This window comes from Corythoichthys intestinalis, chromosome 15, assembly GCF_030265065.1.
Source record: "Corythoichthys intestinalis isolate RoL2023-P3 chromosome 15, ASM3026506v1, whole genome shotgun sequence".
Classification (NCBI taxonomy): Eukaryota; Metazoa; Chordata; class Actinopteri; order Syngnathiformes; family Syngnathidae; genus Corythoichthys; species Corythoichthys intestinalis.
Window position 1 is genome coordinate 36156620 of NC_080409.1, and position 19819 is coordinate 36176438.

The 19819-nt window shown below is 39.6% G+C and overlaps 1 protein-coding gene across 2 annotated transcripts in view; it reads left to right on the forward strand.

Annotated features, from left to right (window-relative positions):
- Window positions 1-2502: 2502 nt before the first annotated feature.
- The window catches only part of rps6ka5 (ribosomal protein S6 kinase, polypeptide 5), a 32336-nt gene continuing 15019 nt past the window's right edge, over window positions 2503-19819 (forward strand). Inside the window, exons 1-13 of one of the 2 annotated variants that reach the window (XM_057859859.1) lie at window positions 2503-2850; window positions 8263-8334; window positions 8430-8458; window positions 8525-8648; window positions 8762-8877; window positions 8941-9042; window positions 9489-9572; window positions 10550-10653; window positions 10743-10893; window positions 11229-11390; window positions 17883-18008; window positions 19282-19415; window positions 19493-19586. In XM_057859859.1, coding sequence (XP_057715842.1) covers window positions 2775-2850; window positions 8263-8334; window positions 8430-8458; window positions 8525-8648; window positions 8762-8877; window positions 8941-9042; window positions 9489-9572; window positions 10550-10653; window positions 10743-10893; window positions 11229-11390; window positions 17883-18008; window positions 19282-19415; window positions 19493-19586 — 1374 coding nt within the window. In that variant the 5' untranslated portion in view covers window positions 2503-2774. Of the gene's footprint in view, window positions 2851-8262; window positions 8335-8429; window positions 8649-8761; window positions 8878-8940; window positions 9043-9488; window positions 9573-10549; window positions 10654-10742; window positions 10894-11228; window positions 11391-17882; window positions 18009-19281; window positions 19416-19492; window positions 19587-19819 lie in introns of both variants that reach the window. The other variant, XM_057859858.1, reaches the window with a different exon arrangement.

Consider the following 19819-nt stretch of genomic DNA (forward strand, 5'->3'; position numbering starts at 1 on the left):
ACAATGTGATATTGACACCTGAATATATAAATGAGCTTGTCTTGTGGTTGTGCAACACAAAATATATGGCGAAGTGTGGGTTTGAATTCAGTAAATAAAAGGTAGCAGTATTATTATATTAACGACTCATTTAACTCATTGGCTGCCATTGACAGTGCCACACATCCAATCCATTTTGACTGGGACTCAGTCAGCCAGACATTGCAACGAGCATTCACAGCCAATACTCCCAGTCTAAAGTATCACGAGGTAGTTTTTCAACCTTTATAAAATATTTTCATAACATATGTCGACTGACAACTACTTGAATGACACCTCTTTTATATCTTGAGGGGGTCTGTATTGTACGGAGCCCCTCGGGTGTCAGGATAGAAAAAAATAAAAAAATCATAGCTAATCTGTACCCACAGATTAGTAAACTGTGCCCACAGATTACTAATCTGTACCCACAGTTTACTAAACTGTACCCACAGATTACTAAACTGTACCCACAGTTTACTAATCCGTACCTACAGATTACTAAACTGTACCCACAGTTTACTAATCTGTACCAACAGATTACTAAATTGTACCCACAGTTTACTAATCTGTACCCACAGATTACTAATCTGTACCCACAGTTTACTAAACTGTACCCACAGATTACTAAATTGTACTCACAGTTTACTAATCCGTACCTACAGATTACTAAACTGTACCCACAGTTTACTAATCCGTACCCACAGATTACTAAACTGTGCCCACAGTTTACTAATCCGTACCCACAGATTAGTAAACTGTGGGTACAGTTTAGTAATCTGTTGGTACAGATTAGTAAACTGTGGGTAGAGTTTAGTAATCTGTAGGTACGGATTAGTAAACTGTGGGTACAGTTTAGTAAACTGTGGGTACAGTTTAGTAATCTGTTGGTACAGATTAGTAATCTGTGGGTACAGATTAGTAAACTGTGGGTACAGTTTAGTAATCTGTGGGTACAGATTAGTAATCTGTGGGTACAGATTAGTAAACTGTGGGTACAGTTTAGTAATCTGTGGGTACAGATTAGAAAACTGTGAGTACAATTTAGTAATCTGTGGGTACAGATTAGTAAACTGGGTAAAGATTGCTAAACTGTGGGTACAGTTTAGTAAACTGTGGGTACAGTTTAGTAAACTGTGCCGGAGCCCCTCGGGTGCCAGGATTGAAAAAAATAGAAAATCATAGCTAAACTGTACCCACAGTTTACTAATCTGTGGGTACAGTTTAGTAATCTGTGGGTACAGATTAGTAAACTGTGGGTACAGTTTAGTAATCTGTGGGTACAGATTAGAAAACTGTGAGTACAGTTTAGTAATCTGTGGGTACAGATTAGTAAACTGGGTAAAGCTTGCTAAACTGTGGGTACAGATTGCTAAACTGTGGGTACAGTTTAGTAATCTGTGGGTACAGATTAGTAAACTGTGGGTACAGTTTAGTAATCTGTGGGTACAGATTAGTAATCTGTGGGTACAGATTAGTAAACTGTGGGTACAGATTAGTAATCTGTGGGTACAGATTAGCTATGATTTTCTTTTTTTTTTCAATCCTGGCACCCGAGGGGCTCCGGCACTAGTTAACTTTGTGGAGGGTGGCAGGAACCCTGTAACATAAAAAAAAAAAAACTACAAATGTGCTACACTGCTTTACGGCATACGTCACTTCCCCCTTTTCCCAATTATTATAAAGACAGAAGTCGATGAGAATGCTTTCGCACAAATTCTGCAAAGATGGCAGAGGAACAAAAGAGAAAAAAAGTTTGGTCCGAGGAGTCGTGACGCCCACCCGCCATCAAGCGAACTCGCCAGCGCCGACGAGTTAAGGTGGGGGTAGCCGCATGGTTGCTAACTGTCATAAGCTATTGTTTAGGCACAACTGGATTCATCACCTTATTACTATTCATCCATCACACAGCCGCTGGGAACAGAAATGTTGTTTAATCCATCTGCAGGTGACCGGGAGATTGATTTTTGATTGATTGATTGATTGATTGATTGATTGATTGATTGATTGATTGATTGATTGATTGATTGATTGCCTCATGGGAAACGCAGTCTCCCTTAAGGCAAAACATTACCGCTTTCGTCCACCGGCGTCGCTGAAATCGACCAAAAACTTGATTACTAAGTGTTTCTTTAAATTAATTTAATTTCTATCGTTGCCAATGGCAGGTAATGCTTAAAATACTTTGGGGAAAAATGTAATTCTGTGTTACTGGGAGTCATACCCAGACTATATTTCCTATTTGAATCAATATATTTTATTAATTTAGAGGGTTGAATTAAATTTAATAAAAAGAATGTAGAATTAAATTAATAAAAAGAATATATGAACAGATATAATTTTTTATTAAATTCTCTAGCAACATCAGCACACGGGCTTGTAAAAGCAGCGGCAGCACTCTTGGAGGAGGCGGGACTTGTCTGTCGTCACTATTCCTACAACCAAGCAGAGACCGGGGTCTCATGGAGCAAGGCCAATGAGCGACGAGGAGTTCTTGGTTGCGAAGGTAAAGCAAAGTAGTGTTTCCACTGACTGACTGCACTGGGCTTGGGCTGGCTTGATGCTGGCAGCCCGAATGGCAGCATACTGCCCACATATCTGTCAACTTACGGGCACCTCATAATGTCTGCGCCGTGTGTTGGAAAATCGACAAGTTAGCATCGCGGATTAGAAATATCAGTTTTGCTTTTCCACCAATTGAGCTTCGGAGCCTCGCCGGGAAGCGTTGAGCTGAACTATAGCTCGAAGAAATTACAATGCCATCGCCTACGCCGATGGAGGGACCGTCCGGAGATGGAGACCTCTTTACGGTCAAACATGAGCTTAAGAACGGTGAGGGAGCTCCTTTCATACGCTCACATGTTCTCTAGGGTTATTCTACATGTCCTGTTCGTTCAAGCTACTTAAACGGGAAAAAGAGGCGGGGGATATCTGAGTGACTGCCTCCTGAGTACCAACTGCACTGCCTCTCGGCGGTGACTAACGTTACCTAACCGCTCAACTCAGTCCTGACTCCTGACTGAGCCACGGCTACTAAACGTGGCTGCCTTGTCAGACCGTCCCTGGCGACAACTGTGAGCCCACAAGCTATCTGTCGTGGCATTTGACCAGAATAAAACGTAAACATAAGTCCAATGTGTTATTAGCTTCCCCACCCACTTCTCCCCGCGAAGACACGTTCAAACTGTGAGCAGTCACTCAGCTCGCAGGTTAAAATGGTTAGCATTCTCTTCAATTAATGCAGTGCTTCTCAATTATTTTCTGTTACGCCCCCCCCAAGCAAGACGTAAATGTTTCGCGCCCCCCCAAACTCTCTGCCGCCACTGTAAATAGTATTATTCATCTATAAAATTACTATTATAAATACGCATCTGCCCAACATTGTGTCCTTTTTTTCTAATAAAGAAAAAAAGTAACAGATCAACTTATAATAAAGTATAACTTTATTAACATTGTTTTGTTTGTAACAGAGAAGACTTGACGTGCATCAATTTGCCTGAATTAAAAAAAAAAAGTCACATTCAAACTGTAAAAATACACTCAAGGTATTTTTGACCATTTGATACAGAAAAATAAAATGTAATAAAATCCGTAAATAATAACAAATTCAAATTGATTAGAAACATTTACTCATGAGGACAATATCCCCAAAAATTTGACCGAAAAAACAAAAATGAATAAAGGAAAAAAAGAGTGTCCTTGGACAGAAGGACAGTTTTTATTTTTGCTGCTCACACTCAGTATTACCTCCTTTGCAATGGTGTGGGGTCATTTTGCAATGAGCATGCTAACAATGCTCACTGGTTTACTGATATAACACTGACAAAGGAGGACTATTGTTGGCAATATTCGGCACGTTTTCGCTGAAAAACAATCAAACGGCTTATCAATGAGATTGGGGTCGAATGTCTTTAAGTGGTGTCTTAATTGATTTGGCTTCTGGCAGTCCGCTATAATTATTTTCAGACACAGTAAACAGTAGTCTTTCCTCATCACCCCACTGTATTAAAAGTCAAAGCTAAAAGGCAAACGGCACGAAAAAAGCGCATTCTCGGCGGCCGAGGTAGAACCGTAGGTGAGGGCGGTCGTCGTGACGATCCCAAGCCGAAAATGGCACTTCTCGGCGGCGACGTGAGAACCGGACAAGACAGTGGGTCGCTGCGTGAGTGAGTCCGGTCGGAAAACGGCTTTCGAAAACGGCGGCGGCGCACTGACTGCTCTTCATATCTGTTTTCTGTGTGCTGAGTGCTCTTCCTTAGTTCAAAAATACTGCACGTACTCTGAAAATGAGAGCGCCACTGCCACCCACTGAGTAGATGTGCAAGTACACTTTATTCCAGTCCGGCAAAAAAAAAAAAAAAAAAGCATGTTCCCCGAGGACACATGCGCCCCCCCGGCATCGCTCTGCGCCTCCCCAGGGGGGCGCGCCCCACTATTTGAGAAGTACTGAATTAATGTATCTATATCTTTTAGTTTTTTAAATATTCATCCACCTGTTAAAAATATACTGTATTTTAATTCTAGAAAAAATATATGTGGCCATCTATTTGCAGTGGTACTTCAAGATGGGAGTTTAATATGTTCCATGAGCTCGCTCGTATCTCAAAACATTAGCAGTTTTGATCATCCTTCTCAGATGAATTGAAATGATATTGATTTTTTTTTTTTCCAGCACCCTGAAACTGCGCCACACAAATGTAATCCGCTCTGAAATATCTAACTTTCTGTAGGGATGTAAATGACCTGTTTCATGATGATAAGATTTTGATATTTGGATGACATTAAGATATTTGCTGATATTACAAAGTCAGCCATGATTCAATTTGATTCAAGGGCCTGCGATTGATTTAATACCACGTTGCCTACAAATTTAACGTTTTTAGCAACACTTGGGAACTTTTTAACCATTATAAAATATTTTCATAACATTTGTGATGATATCTCAACTGACAATTACAGTAGTTGAATGACACCTCTCTTCGTAGGCGGAGTTTGACTTATGGGGGGGGGTGGATACAACAGTTTGATGACCCCGAAACGCAGTGTCAACAATAAAATTAACTTACAACATTTATAATAACAAGTTGAAAATGAGCGTTTTTTTGTTTCCCATCATTTTTGAGGGGAATTCTGAATCAGCCTGCTTAGTACAGCTATTCTTTTCGTCAAAATCGTCATCCATTGAATATGGTACGTCCGCCGGTGTTCTGTCAAATTTTGCACCCCATCAGAAATCGCAACTTTAAGTTAAAAATGGCCGTGAATACAGCGGTTACAAAATAAACACTACAAACTTCTTTAAATAAAGGCATATTTACTTACGTTTGATAATGGACGGACATGTAGAAAAGTTCTCCTCAGACACATCCTGCCATGTTATCTGCACACAACAACTGCACGCCACTCTCTCACTTTTTACGTCTTCGCTGTGTCGTTAAGCATTAATTTACGCCACATTTGCGTTGAACATGTATTTTTACAATGTTACTTGTTTATATAGTACCTGTGGATAACATTGAGAGTCCAACTAAATGTAAAAGAGGGCTTATTCACCGCCACCATAGCTTTGGGAGCAAAATATTATAATGGTCCAAAATTTGGCAGAACACTGGTGGTGGCTCTGTTGTACAATTAGCAGGATTAGTGGGGCAAATTGAAACTCCGCTCACCATTTTGGCAGTGCTCTCTGGCGTTTCATCGTCCACATTTTCAATCCTTGGTTCTTGCTCAGTAGTTGTTGTTGCTTTTAAAAGTTTGGGTTTGAAAGAATTACGTATATCCATCTTGCATCTTCGGTCCCTAGGTGATTTTGGCTAAGCAAAGCAAATGACCGTTTAATATGTTTGTTTTATTGCTTTACAACTTTTATAGACAATATTTTACCAGGAAACTCTTAATTTTAAAATCATATATCGGAAAGTCAATTACATGCAATGACAGTTTTCAGCCACCGAGGACGGGGGGGGGGCATGTCCCCCCGCCCCCCTTAAACTCTGCGCATGCCTCTCTTATATCACGAGGGGGTCTGTATCGCTTTCACCAGCACTAATTAACTTTGAGGAGGGTGGCAGAAACCCTGCCAAGTAAAAAAACTACAAATGTGCTGACCGCTTTACGGCATTCGTCACTTCCCCCTTTTCCCATTCATTATAAAGACTGAAGTTAATGCCAACGCTTTCGCGCAAATTCTGCAACGATGGCAGAGCAACAAAAGAGAGAAAATGTTTTGGCCGAGGAGGAAAAATAAAAGCGAGGCTACAAGGGATAAAGGGATACTTAAGAATAAACATTGGCTCGGCTTTCACTCGCTGGCATGACGTCCAACTTCAACCGAACTCGTCAGTGGGTGGGGTGGGTGGTGGGGGTAGCCACACTAAGCCACACGGTTGACAACTGTCATATGCTATTGTTTAGCCACAACTAAATTAATTACCTTATTACTATTCATCCTTCACACAGCCGCTGGAAACAGAAATGTTGTTTAATCCACCTGCAGGCGACCGGGAGATCATGATTTTACGACACTGTGTGGGTGTGCGCTCATCCTCACGGCAAAACACTACCGCTTTTGTCCACTGCTAAAATCGACCAAAACTGAAAAGTTACCTAGTGTTCCTTTAACTTTCACCTAAAGCACAAAATGCAATTTGGATGGTTTTGAAATTTTTGGATGCACCCTTCTTTTATTACAAAACTGCCTATTTAAAAGATGTTTATGTAGACAGATATTTTGCATATCCCTTGGTTACGATTTGGTGTTGATTAACCCATCAATATATTGATCTATACCGTTGTATCGTTACACACATAATATATTGAATCAATCAGAGGTTCTTGAATGGAATGCAATCAAATCGTAGAAGAATTTGTGATGTGGTCAAGTATTGTATCATTTTCCCAAGAATCAGTATCGTATCATCATAAAATTGGTGAATAACACCCTACTGCTCTCTGGTGATGATTACCAAAGAATGGTAGAATCAAACTTTGCCACAGTATGTTTAGGTGATTCCAATCATAAATTGATTTAAATTTTGAGGAACACTTCCCAAGTTGCCTTTGGCTGTGCACCTCCCCCATGAGTCTAATAATATACTAAGCGGGGCAAGTACGACAACGCCATTATGCAACACATACTCATGACCTGGCAGTCACAGGGGGAACGCCGTTTGTCGTTGAAGGGCCTCCCAGGCTTGTCATGTCTAGTCGGAGATGCCCGAGTTGCTCTCGGGGGTTAGGCGTTCACTAGGACGCACACACATGTGTGCGTAGACATAGTGAGTTGCACGCAAGACTAAAGATGGATGCTCATGACTCTTATCTTGTTTAATGCGGCGTCCTCTTCCTTTCGTGTAGATTTCCAGTGGGTGTCAAGAACAAGCATGCTATTTATGTAACATGTTCTTTTTTTAATGTTGCTTACATTTTTGCAAGTCAACAAACTTGCAAGATGCCTAAGGGGAGTGCTGTCAGAGTGCGGCTGCTTTTTGTTAGCAACTCACTCATTCATTCAGTCAGTCCAAGCACTCCGACTTTCCCAGCAGGCTCCTTTCTGTATGCAACACAACCTTCATGTTTCTCTATACTATTCGGTTGTTAGCCTAATCTGACATCCAGTCTTTTTGGACTGGGAGGACTGTCAGCAATCATTCATCCTTTTCTGATAAATGGAAGTAGGAATCAACCTGTGTATCCACATTATTTTTATCAGTGTTTTTTAACAATGGAAAATACATTATGTGCCTTGGTTCAACAAAGTTGGGGAAAAAAATCATTTAGATGAAATTTCATGGTTGGCATCCATTGCGGCCCAAACATCCTGAAATAGGAGTCCTTCACATTTGTAGTGCCTGATCACGTTTTTTTTCTTTGCCAGAGTGTGGGGTTAAGATCGGGTGTTTTGATTTTTAACCAATAATTCAAAAGGAATAATTATTATACGGTAAAGCAAGACTTGAATTTGTCAAATTGCATGTTGACAAGCCAGATAGTTTTAGGAATAATGTCAAATGTAGGTCATTACTCAATAAAGTTCAGTGCATGAATGCTTCAATTTAATCTTCCCATGACCTGGATGACTGCGAATCTATATTGGCGTGATAAAGAAAAAACACATATTTTAGCCAGTATTTTAGTATTTTTCATTAAGTAACATTTGGCTCAGTCACAAACATTTTTTTTATCTTCGAAATAAGGTATATGTGATAGTGTAATGTTTTTTCGCTGTGTTTGTGCGCCCTGCAGCCAACCTGACAGGCCATGTGGAGAGGGTAGGAATAGAAAACTTTGAGCTTTTGAAGGTACTCGGCACAGGAGGTAAGTCCCAAATTATTCATGTTGATTTTTTTTTTGTGTGTGTGTTTATGTGTGCTGAACTCTCCCCTCTGTCTATTTGTCTACCCTCTCGCCAGCGTACGGCAAGGTGTTCCTGGTGAGGAAGGTGAGTGGCCACGATGCTGGCAAGCTGTACGCCATGAAGGTCTTGAAAAAGGCCACCATCGTGCAGAAGGCCAAGACAGCGGAGCACACACGAAGTGAGCGGCAGGTGCTGGAGCACATTCGGCAGTCGCCGTACCTCGTCACGCTCCACTACGCCTTCCAGACTGACACTAAGCTGCACCTCATTCTCGGTAAGTGGACACTTGTGCCACGCATCGTTTGCCTTGGAGTTGAATAAATTAGCACCGAAAACCAGAATGCTAACATTTGTCATAATTTCACAACCAATGAATTTTTTTGGCAGATTATGTCAACGGCGGCGAGCTTTTCACGCATCTGGTGCAGCGGGTCCGCTTCAAGGAGCAGGAAGTGGCACTGTACAGCGGCGAAATCGTGCTAGCGTTGGAACATCTCAACAAGGTAACGGCGATTGCACGCTGCTCTTGTTTGTCGTCGTTACTTAACAGCTTCTTCCTGTCGCAGCTCGGGATTGTGTACCGTGACTTGAAGCTGGAAAACATTTTGCTGGATTCAAATGGTCACATCGTCCTCACAGACTTTGGTCTTAGTAAAGAATTTGATCAGGTTTGTGTATGATTCATCTTTATAGTCTGAATCAGCATCAACTGTATTTTTAATTTATTTTAGAAGACAAAAAAGAAGCTCCTTGGTTTCACTTCAGAAACAAAGATTTTTTTGACATTCTTTTATTTTACAATTTTTCTTTCTACAGTAATTTATTATCAATTAAAGAAATCCTGACACATTGTTACTACCATCCCCATTGTGGTGTTGATGGTCACATGCTATTGGGTTGGCTGTGAATTGTTATTTAAATAGGACATCTTCTGAATAAAATTAAAGTGTTTTTTTTTTTTGTTTTTGTTTTTTTTTTTATAAAAAGAAAAAAATATCGTAATCAAAGAAGGAACATTTACAATATTACACAGATTTATAAAAATTGCCTTGCAATAGTAATTTGTAATAATAGTAATAGAGTTTTGATTTACTGTTTGTTTCCACTGAAACAGGTGGATCGAGCCTTTTCTGTGTGTGGCACAATTGAGTACATGGCTCCTGAGATTGTGGAAGGAGGCGAGTCCGGACACGACAAGGTGACTTTGTTACTATTTCAATTTTGGATTATGCACACTGACGCCCCCACACGCTGAGCGTAGAGTGATCGCATCGATTGGTACGTGTGTGTGCTGTCCAGTGTTGTAAATCTTAAAAAAGTAATTAATTACAATTACAAATGACTTATCCCCAAAAGTAATTGAGTTAGTAACTCAATTACCTGAACGTGAAAGTAATTAGCTACTTGGCAAAGTAACTGGTGTTACCGTTCATGTTTTTTTTTTTATTCTAAAAAAAAAAACATAGTAACCTTTGCTATGTTTGGAAATCAATTAATGTTGTGAATCAACCGCTAAAGTTGTTAAAATTGCTCCCGCTATTGCATTTGTTCCCTTCTGTCTACTTTCGACTTGAGAAAGTTTTAAAACTGTTTCATCATTTAAAGATAGATTCAAGTCAAGATTTTGCCGATTTAGGAGTACTTTAGATAAAAAGTTACTTAGGTTCACTGGGTAGGTTCTCTACAGCAGAGCGTTCCTGAGAAGTCTACTGCTTTAAGTTGGCGGCTGTTTACTAACGCCGGCGAGTCTATCATTTCACATCTGGTTCTCTATACATGTGCTAACGCCGCCGTGTCTGTCATTTCGCATCTAGTTCTATTTACATGTGATACCGTGATACCAATCTACTGTAGCATCATGTGTGCGTAGTTTGTAGGCTATCGGCTACAGTCAGGTATTATTGGAGCCACCTAGCATCGCGTTTGCAACGGCGTCACAACACCCTTCCCTACTCCCCACTCCCGGTCTGCTCTCTCGTCTCTGTGAGGCTGTGTCTCTCAGACTTTTCTCGTGTCATTCAACCAACGTAGTAACGCACGCCTTTACATTCTTAGTAACGGTAATGGCGTTGCCAAGATGAGAAAAGTAATTAGTCACTACAGCAAAAAATAACGCTGTTAGTAACGCTGTTATACTCTAACGCCGTTATTAACAACACTGGTGCTGTCTCACAGGCAGTGGACTGGTGGAGTCTGGGCGTTTTGATGTACGAGCTTCTGACCGGCGGCTCGCCCTTCACCATTGACGGTGATGAGAACTCGCACACGGATATAGCCAGGTGCGACTCCGTGTTTTTACCGTTGAGTTTTATGCCATTGGACCTGAGCGTCAAACTCTGAAACATCTGTCTCACTCTGTCTGCCCCAGGAGGATTCTAAAAAAAGATCCTCCTTTCCCCAAAGACATGGCACCACTAGCCAAAGACATCATCAAGAGACTGCTCACTAAAGACCCCAAGAAGAGGCTGGGCTCAGGTCCAAATGGGGTGGACGATGTGAAGAAGCATCCATTTTACCAGGTCTGCTTTACTGTCTGTGAAACCTAGGTGTAACATTATAAATGCAAAACCTTGATGCAAAGGGTAAAATCTGCCTCACAAATATGTTAAAATTATAATTTTTCTATTCGATGAGATTTTGGCCCAAGCTTGTGACATCACAGAAAGAGGGCAAAATTAAGGCAGTGAGTGAGTTAAGTGTTTTCCCACTTACCTTAAGAAAAAGCGCAAAATATCAAATCGCGAGGTCGGTGAGTTCGCAATTGTATATGATCAGTGGTTCACTGTATTGCAAGAAAAATGGCTAGGATATACATTATTTCCACATATGCAATGGCTGTGTTTTCCCTCTGCAGAAAATCAACTGGGAGGACCTTGCTGCTAAAAAGGTGCCCGCCCCGTTCAAACCTGTCATCCGGGACGAGCTGGATGTCAGCAACTTTGCGGAGGAGTTCACAGAGATGGACCCTACCTACTCACCCGCCGCTCTGCCGCAGAACTGTGATCGCATATTCCAGGTGGGACATCAGAGTTATGTATTTTCATTTGTCATGTAAAATGGAAAATGTAAACTCCCCCTTGAAAACACATTTGGTCTCTTTATCCATGTGCTAGGATTAGGTGAGGTACTGTATAACGGCCTGTTATTTTGCAAGTTTTTTCGCTTAAGGACCAGTCTGAAATGTTCATTGTTCGTGCATTTCAACTGTGATAGACCAAATCTAATAAATACATCAAGAAAACGTATGACTGGAGAAAAGTCTTAAAATGCTGATCATAAATTAAAAATATATACTGTATATGGCAGAAAACACTCAGGTGACTTCAAGTTCCGCTATGAGACCCCCAATTTAGCCAACTTTCAAATTTGTCTGATATGCATGTGTGATACATCATTGGAAAACTTAAAATCTCAATTTTCTGGGGGAAGAAAATTTTTGAACAGGAGGGCATTTAAAAAAAAGAATTAAACAGCAAAACCCTAACTGTAGGTTAGGGGGAGGAGAGCATGAGAGAGCATAATTAAAGACGCCATGATTTTTACGAGATATTATCGCGTACTTACCTTGTTTCGATCCAAAACCTCCATGTAGCATGTATCAACGAGTGTCAAGACAAAGCTGTGAATGGCCACAGCTGGATTTTGGGGGGATTTTACGCTTGAAACATGGTAATATAACAAGAAATCGCAGACATCAAGGCGTGGTCAAGATTTTCTTTTTCATATATTTACCCTTTTAAACGTTTTTTAGCAATTTTTCTTTGTTTGGATTGATTATTTATCACCTAACATATCGGAGAAAATGCGACACTAACCAAAAAAAAAAAAAAACAATTAAGCGATAGTTATGAAGTAGATATCCGTGACTTTTTTTACAGACACCATTTTTCTCATTGTGACGTAATTTGTTTAAAAGTTTAAAATATGCGAGTGAATAATGTTTTAAAGGCTTTTTTTTTAAAAACAAAATATTAGACATCAATTAATGATTGTAAGCTAAAAGTGATAGACATTTTGAATAATAAATATAATTAATTACCTTTGTTTTATGGCTGGGTTGAAACAAAAGCGGTTGCGCGACGTCTGTAAACGGGGGTTTTCAGGGTAAAACGGACAAATAAAAAATAGTTCGGGGGCTTAATGCGCCATGAATCTGCTACGGCAGCATATAGACATATTTTTCTATCAAACACAACAGTTGTTTTGGCTTAAAATACAGCAGTTTCTTTTAAAGAGGAGTGCAAGAGCAGAAACTGCTTTTTCAGTCATCTGTGTTACCATATATGTATATAAATAATAAACTTCCAAAAAAGTTGTGCTCACTTAACATTTTAAGTAATCACAGCTCAAATTTTCAAGTTTTGTCAGTAACGTATTTTGAGTTTTCAAGTATGTTAACGCCAATAAAACCACCAATTTGCTGCTATCCAGTCTATAAAAAAAGAAGCTCGATATTATATTTTATCAGGTTGTTCAAAGAAATACAATTCTTTTTTTAATCTGATAAATTGCAAGTGCTGAAAATTTCAGCCCTTTAACGTATCGCTCTAATGAGTTAAGACAATGAGTCACACAGTCTCTTGTTCTTCATTTTATTTTCACGTATAGTGATGCCAAAAGTTGGTCACAGTGCACACCTCTTAACATTTGTTCATCGCTGTCGAATCTCGATTCCCATTCTATGTTGGCGACTATATTTAACACACTTTGCCACAGAGTCATTAAGTGAAGTTGCAAATGTTCTCAAAAGGTTGCTGTAAGTCAACACACGTCTGTGCGCGCCCTTCGCCATTCACGCTGTTCAATGGGCCTTTCATTGCTGTAATTGCAGCCCCACACGATCTGCCCCATTGAAGTCACAGATGCGAATGACTATTTTTGATGGTTTGGCTTTGAACCACGATACAGGCTATAACTCCCCACAGTCGCCTGATGCATGGGCGTTGGAATTTCGACTCTCGATTGCCTTCTGGATGCTCAAGTCGGGGCTCGATCAATAGACGTATTAGCTCAGCTTCTCTGGCAGAATAAAAGGTGACACTCGTGGAGCGTCGGCGTGTCTGCGCCGGTTACGCCTCCTCTCTTTGATTGCCCGTGTTTCACTCACGGCTGCCTGGGGGTGGGTCTTACCATGTCCCCCCACCAACGGTGCCTAACAAAACAGAATTTAAATTACATTAAGAGCACCAGGCTGTAATTTTGACAGCAATCACATTTTCAAGCCCAGCAATTTGGGGCATCTCATTCATTCACTCAGCCATCCTTCCGTCCATCCATGCCTGTCGCTCGTACATGCCACAGCTGTGTGTGTGTAGCGTGCATGGATAGGATTAATACCAATGCTTGGGCCCCCGGAATCCCCGTGGCTAGAATTAAGCGGCCGCCTTTTCACAATGAGCGTTGATACCACAACAACAATTAGAAAAAGGAACAGCTGGACAATTTCCGTGCAGAATTGGTGTGATTTTTAGACCGGCGATTATATTTCCAGGCTTGGTGAAACACAGTATAGTGGAAACCTTTGAAGTTGAACACGTACCAAAAACCTGTACAATTTGGTTAATGTCTTGAAAATATTCACCAAAAGTCAAACAAAAGTTTATGCATGTATCAAATCTTTCGAGGCTTGAACGCAATGAGAATCATCAGAAGTCGCTTCGGTTTTTTCACCGCTCCCGCCAGGTGTTGAATGGTCTTACATGTCTTAAAGTTGCTAATCATGTTGAACTTTTTTTTTTTACGTTGGCCACTAAATTTGGCCTGGAATTTGCATTAAAATTTGCTCTAATGTTGTTTAAAAGGTCTTTAAAACTATTATATTTTACTTTGCTGAAACCTATGAGGAATTATGGGTTTGTAAAATATTTATTGTTGTAAGACTCAAGACAACATTTTAAATGTCTCAACTCCAAAAAATGTCTGTGTTTAGTCTTGGACTGGCAAATGGTTATTAAAAACAAACAAATAAATTACCTTTTTTATATTAGTAACATTACACACCTGTAAACGACTGCAACCTTGTCAACATAAAAAAGGATCAATTAAAAAAATAAAAATGTAATTTTAATAGAATTTTTTATGGTAACTCAGCCTTGGCTTGTCTTAGTTTTGGTCTTGCCTTGGCCTCGACTCCCAAAAAGTCTTGCTCTCATCGTGTTCTGGTGTTAGGCAAGTTTTGGTTTCTGATAGTTTGGTCTTCAGTACAACACTAATAAAATCTTTACATGCATTTCATGCAATTAATTGCGCTTATTGTTTTTAAGTCAGGAAGCAGTGTTGTCACAGATTACTTGAAAAGTAATGTAATTACTGATTACTGTTTATGCCTCAATATAGTCTTAAATCTCTACAGATTACCTGATTATCAAAGCAACTAAGTTACTTTAAAAGTAATTTTATCAGTTATTTTTTACCAATTGTTATCCCTTTGCTGCTTCAACATAGGAATAACAACAGAAAAAAAATCATGTAATTGAATTTTTTACATAAGGCTTAATCTTCGAGTTAGCGGGGGTTTGATTAGTTGATTGAGTTGATTTCAACCACCCTTGACTTGCGCTAGTTTAGCCACTCTGGAGCCCTGAAACTAACAAATAACTGACAAACTGCACAGAATTTGTTCAAATCAACTCCAAAGACCAATTAAATCCCCGCTAACTTTATTACTTTATTAAGCCTAATGTCAAAAATTCTGAACTTCCCCATTAAAATAAAGACCTAGCCGTTAAAATGTGGTCCACAAAAGTTGTAAAGCAATAAAACAAACAACAAAAATGAACGAAATGAATAAGAATCCTTCACATCATGGGTCCAAATTATTTTTCAAAAGAGATCATGTGACTAGCACCTTAAAGACAGTCCTTTGCTTTGCTTAGCCAAAACAACAGCTGAGGAGGCAAGTGGGATATTTAGAATTTCTTTAAACCTAAGCTTTCAAAAGCTTCAATAACCACTGAGCTTGAATTGAGGATTGAACACAAACAGTGTCAAAATTTACATATATACACAGTACAGGCCAAAAGTTTGGACACATCAATGCAATGCAAATGATGGTCCCAACACCATTGAAAAGGCAACAAATTCCACTTATTAACCCTGATAAAGCATACCTGTGAAGTGAAAACGTTTTCGGGTGTCTGTATCTTGAAGCTCACTGAGAGGGTGCAAAAGTGTGCAAAAAAGTAATACGAGCAAAGGGTGTATACTTTGAAGAAAGTAGAATATAAAACCTGTTTTCAGTTATTTCACTTTTTTGCCAAGTACATAATTCCACATGTTCATTCATAGTTTTGATATCTTCAGTGAGAATTTAGAATGTAAATAGTAGTGAAAATACAGAAAACACACAAATGATGAGGTGTGTCCAAACTTTTGACTTTTGTTTCAGAGTCGTCAACATGTTTTGCACTCCTTCCCACAAAAGTCAAACTCCGCCAATGGTTACAAACTGCATACCTGTCCAGTTGTACGGTTTCGGCGTAATTTGTACAAGTGGGCACTGATTTTAAATGTGTACGCCGTACGTTCAAAATCTGTACGTTTTTCATGCATTACGTTTTTTTTCTCTGTTCGGATTTTGTCACCGTTTCGGCACAGAGACAATGTGCGTTTTGATGCGTTACTACGATGGTTGAATGAGGCGAGAAAAGTCAGAGACACTGAGAGAGAAGAGTGTTATGACGCTGTAGCAAACGCGATGCTAGTCTAGGTGGCTCCAATATTTCCTGACTGTAGCCGACAGCCTACAATCTACGCCTAGATATCAAATGCTTATAGAACTACATGCGAAATGACAGACAGCGGCGTTAATAAACAGCCGCCATTTTGAAGCAGTAGACTTCTCAGAAAGGCTCTGTTGTTGTGAAACTTCCTAGCGAACTTATGTAACTGTTTATCTAAAATACTCCTAAATCGGCAACATCTTGACTTGAATCTATCTTTAAATGATGAAATAGTTTTAAAACTTTAACATGTCGAAAGTAGACAAGAGGGAACTAATGCAAAAATGGTAGCAATTTTTAAAAACTTTAACAGTTGATTCACAACAATAAACAATTTCCAAACATAGGAAAGGTTACTACGTTTTTTGTTTTGTTTTTGAAAAAAATGAAAGGAAAAAAAAACATGAACAGTAACACCAGTTACTTTGCCAAGTAACTAATTACTCTTATCTTCAGGTAACTGAGTTAATAACTCAATTAATTTTTGGGGGAAGTAATTTGTAACTAATTAATTACTTTTTAAAAGTAAGATTAACAACACTGGTCATAAAGATGAATTCTGCAGAATGAAAAGTGACGAAAGCACAGATTTCATTCCGCCAATTTGTTGCCGAACACAATTTGCCTGCAACTATTGCTGATCACTTCTCAGAATTAGCTAAATAAATGTTCCCTGACTCAAAGATTGCATCGGTAAGTTAATTTTATCAATTGACCTTTTTAATTTATAATTGGACACACTAACAAACTACCTTCAAGTCAAATTGAATTGCAAGCTGAAGTGCCATCAAGTGCAGCCATCAAGACATGAAATTGCCAAAAGTGCTACTACATACAATCATAACAAAAGTCACTGTTGAATTTTAGTAATCATGATGTAGCTGAATATATTGATTGTTCTTTGATTGCACCAGGTTATATGTGACAATATTACCAATAAATTCATATTATTTAAAAAACTGAGTTATATTTTTGTTTCATATTGTACGCTATCTACAACGTTGTAAAATTAGTCACCAATTTGTAAGGGCATACGTCACTATTTGTAAGATTGCCAACGGCCTCGGGTTGACAGGTATGCAAACTGTAACTATAAAATGTACATAAAGGCTGGTTACAAACTGTAGAAGTGCTGGCTGTTTCATAACCTGTAGGCTTTGTTTCGAGTTTTGTCGTGTTTTGCTGTAATTCCAAGTGGCTCCCTGAATTGGATGTGGAGTTTTTTAGAGGTCGATAGTCTTTTTGAGCCACCGCAAAGTTTGCAATGCTCGGAGATATTTTTGTCATCTTTACTGGATAAAAAATGTGAAGTCATGGGTGTATTTCCAGTGAGCAAATGCAGCTGTTTGGGGTATCTCTCCTGCCTCTTTCACTGTCTGTTCGCGTCCTGACGAGGTAGCTAGGCTATGTTGGCCGCAGACTCACAGCTCACAGCCTCACACAGTATGGTAACATACGTGACTCATTTCTTTTGTCCTCCAATTAGAAAACGTGACATGTGATGTCACTCCCAAACTCAATAGCAACATTTCTTTTTGAAATGCTCTTCGTACATGACTACAAGATTCTTTATTCTACATGCTCTTCGTACATGACTACAAGATTCTTCATTCTACATACATAATGAGGCAGTAACAAAATAGTAACGTACAGGCACTAACAGAAAACGAATCAGATTACTGGCTTTGAAAAAATGTTTTTTTTTCTTTTTCTCAAATATGTTGTTTTTAGCGGTGTGTTATTATGTGAAGTTAACCTACGCACATTTGTTTCTTTGGGACAATTAGGGCTACTCTTTCATGGCCCCCTCCATCCTTTTCAAGAGGAATGTGGTGATGGACGATCCTGTCCAACTTTGCGGTGGCTCTGAACGGCCTGGCTCGGTGGCGGTGGCCCGGAGCGCTATGATGAAGGTACGGTTGGATGCTAGGTATGCACGTTGATCTGAACTAGGGCTGCAGCTATCTATTTTAGTAATTGAGTAATCGACTGAAAATTCTATCGATTAATCGAGTAATCGGATAAAACATTTTTTTTAGGTATAGAGCAATTATACATATAGCTGAGAAAACAAGACATTTCATGTAATATTGAACAATTTTCAGTGAATCAATGTCTTTATTTTTAATGTACATTGTTGAAAACAGCCAACAGTTGCATCTCAAATGTGACTAAAAAAAAGACTAGTTCTCTGCTTTCACTCCAAAAACTTTTAGATCTTATAAAAATATATATATTTCTTACCTAAAAATGTCATGACGCTTGATAACACACATGACTTAAAAGTTAGGTGTTTTTCCTACGTGTTTCAATTGAATTTCCACTTGTGTCAAGCTATAAGTTCTAGTTAAGTTTTAAGTTAGTCTAAACTGTAAGTCTTAATAGGATTTTGAGATTTTGCAGTGTTCAAAATAAATGCTGTGCTTTATTGGAGCACATTAGGCACCAGTGCTACTTGGTGTTTTATCCAGCAATGACTACTGAGCTAAAATTGACAGTTAGCATTGTTATGTTTTTATTTTACACGCTAATCACTCTACAGCGCTGTTTTCACAAATTAAATAAAGCCTGTATGTAAGAGTTAGCCACGCATCGACAGTGGTCATAATGAATAGAAACCTAGCCCTCCGTAGGGATAACGTTAGTGAGCGAGTGACAGTAACGTTAATCTTATTTGTGAGCGCTCAGAAGTGTACTGCTTTAAGATGGCGGCTGTTTCATTAACGCCGCCGAGTCGGTCATTTCGCATCTAGTTCTACGTACATGTGATATCTATGACACGCATCAGACGCTACCTGGTAGGCTGCTACCACCGTAGCAACATGCGGACTTATTTTTTAGCAACATCGGCGCAGTTTGTAATGGCTGTCGGCTGTGCTTCTTCCTCTACCCACGTGACGTCAGCACGGTTTCCCGCATTAAAAGTAGTCCGGGCAAAACGTGATGCTAGAGCTGGCAAAATTAAACGATTCCTCGAGGTGAAAATAATTACTCGCATCAGTTTTTAAACTCGAGTTGCTCGAGTATTCATTTCAGCTCTAATCTGAACATATCATTACATCAACTTAACTCCCCTTTATGTTGCCACATAGTTATGTGCTGATTTTACTGTGATGTTGCTGTTTATCTGTTTAGAGCAGCTATTAAAAAGCTCTCTTGTCAATCACACTGTCTGGTTACCGGCAGGACTCACCTTTCTACCTAAGCTACGAAATGGACCTAAAGGACATCGCTCTGGGTGAGGGGAGCTTCTCCATCTGCAGGCGCTGCACCCACAAGAAAACTGGGCAGAAATTTGCTGTCAAGATAGTCAGCAAGCGGTAATTTGAAAAAAATAACACTCTAGTCTTCCCGATAATATGTTAGTGACTGCTTCCTGTTCATCTTTTGCTTTCAGAATGGAGGCACAGACTCAGCGAGAAATAGCTGCTCTGAAGCTCTGCGACAGCCACCCAAACATCGTCAAGTTACATGAAATTTACCATGACCAGGTGGCCTCTCTCACTCGCCTCCTCTGTTGTTCCTGTAAATTCTGCTTTTGTTAGTCGTGGCCTCGTTAATTCGTGTAAAAGGCCTGATTAAAGAGGAGGCTGAAAGCCCTAGAGACGCTGTTACGGTCTCGCTTCATGTGCTGCCCCATAAACCAGGCCTAGATACACTCACTAATTGTGTTTCAAAGAGTGACCCGGCAGTCTACACAAACAAACCTCTGCTGCGTTCTGAC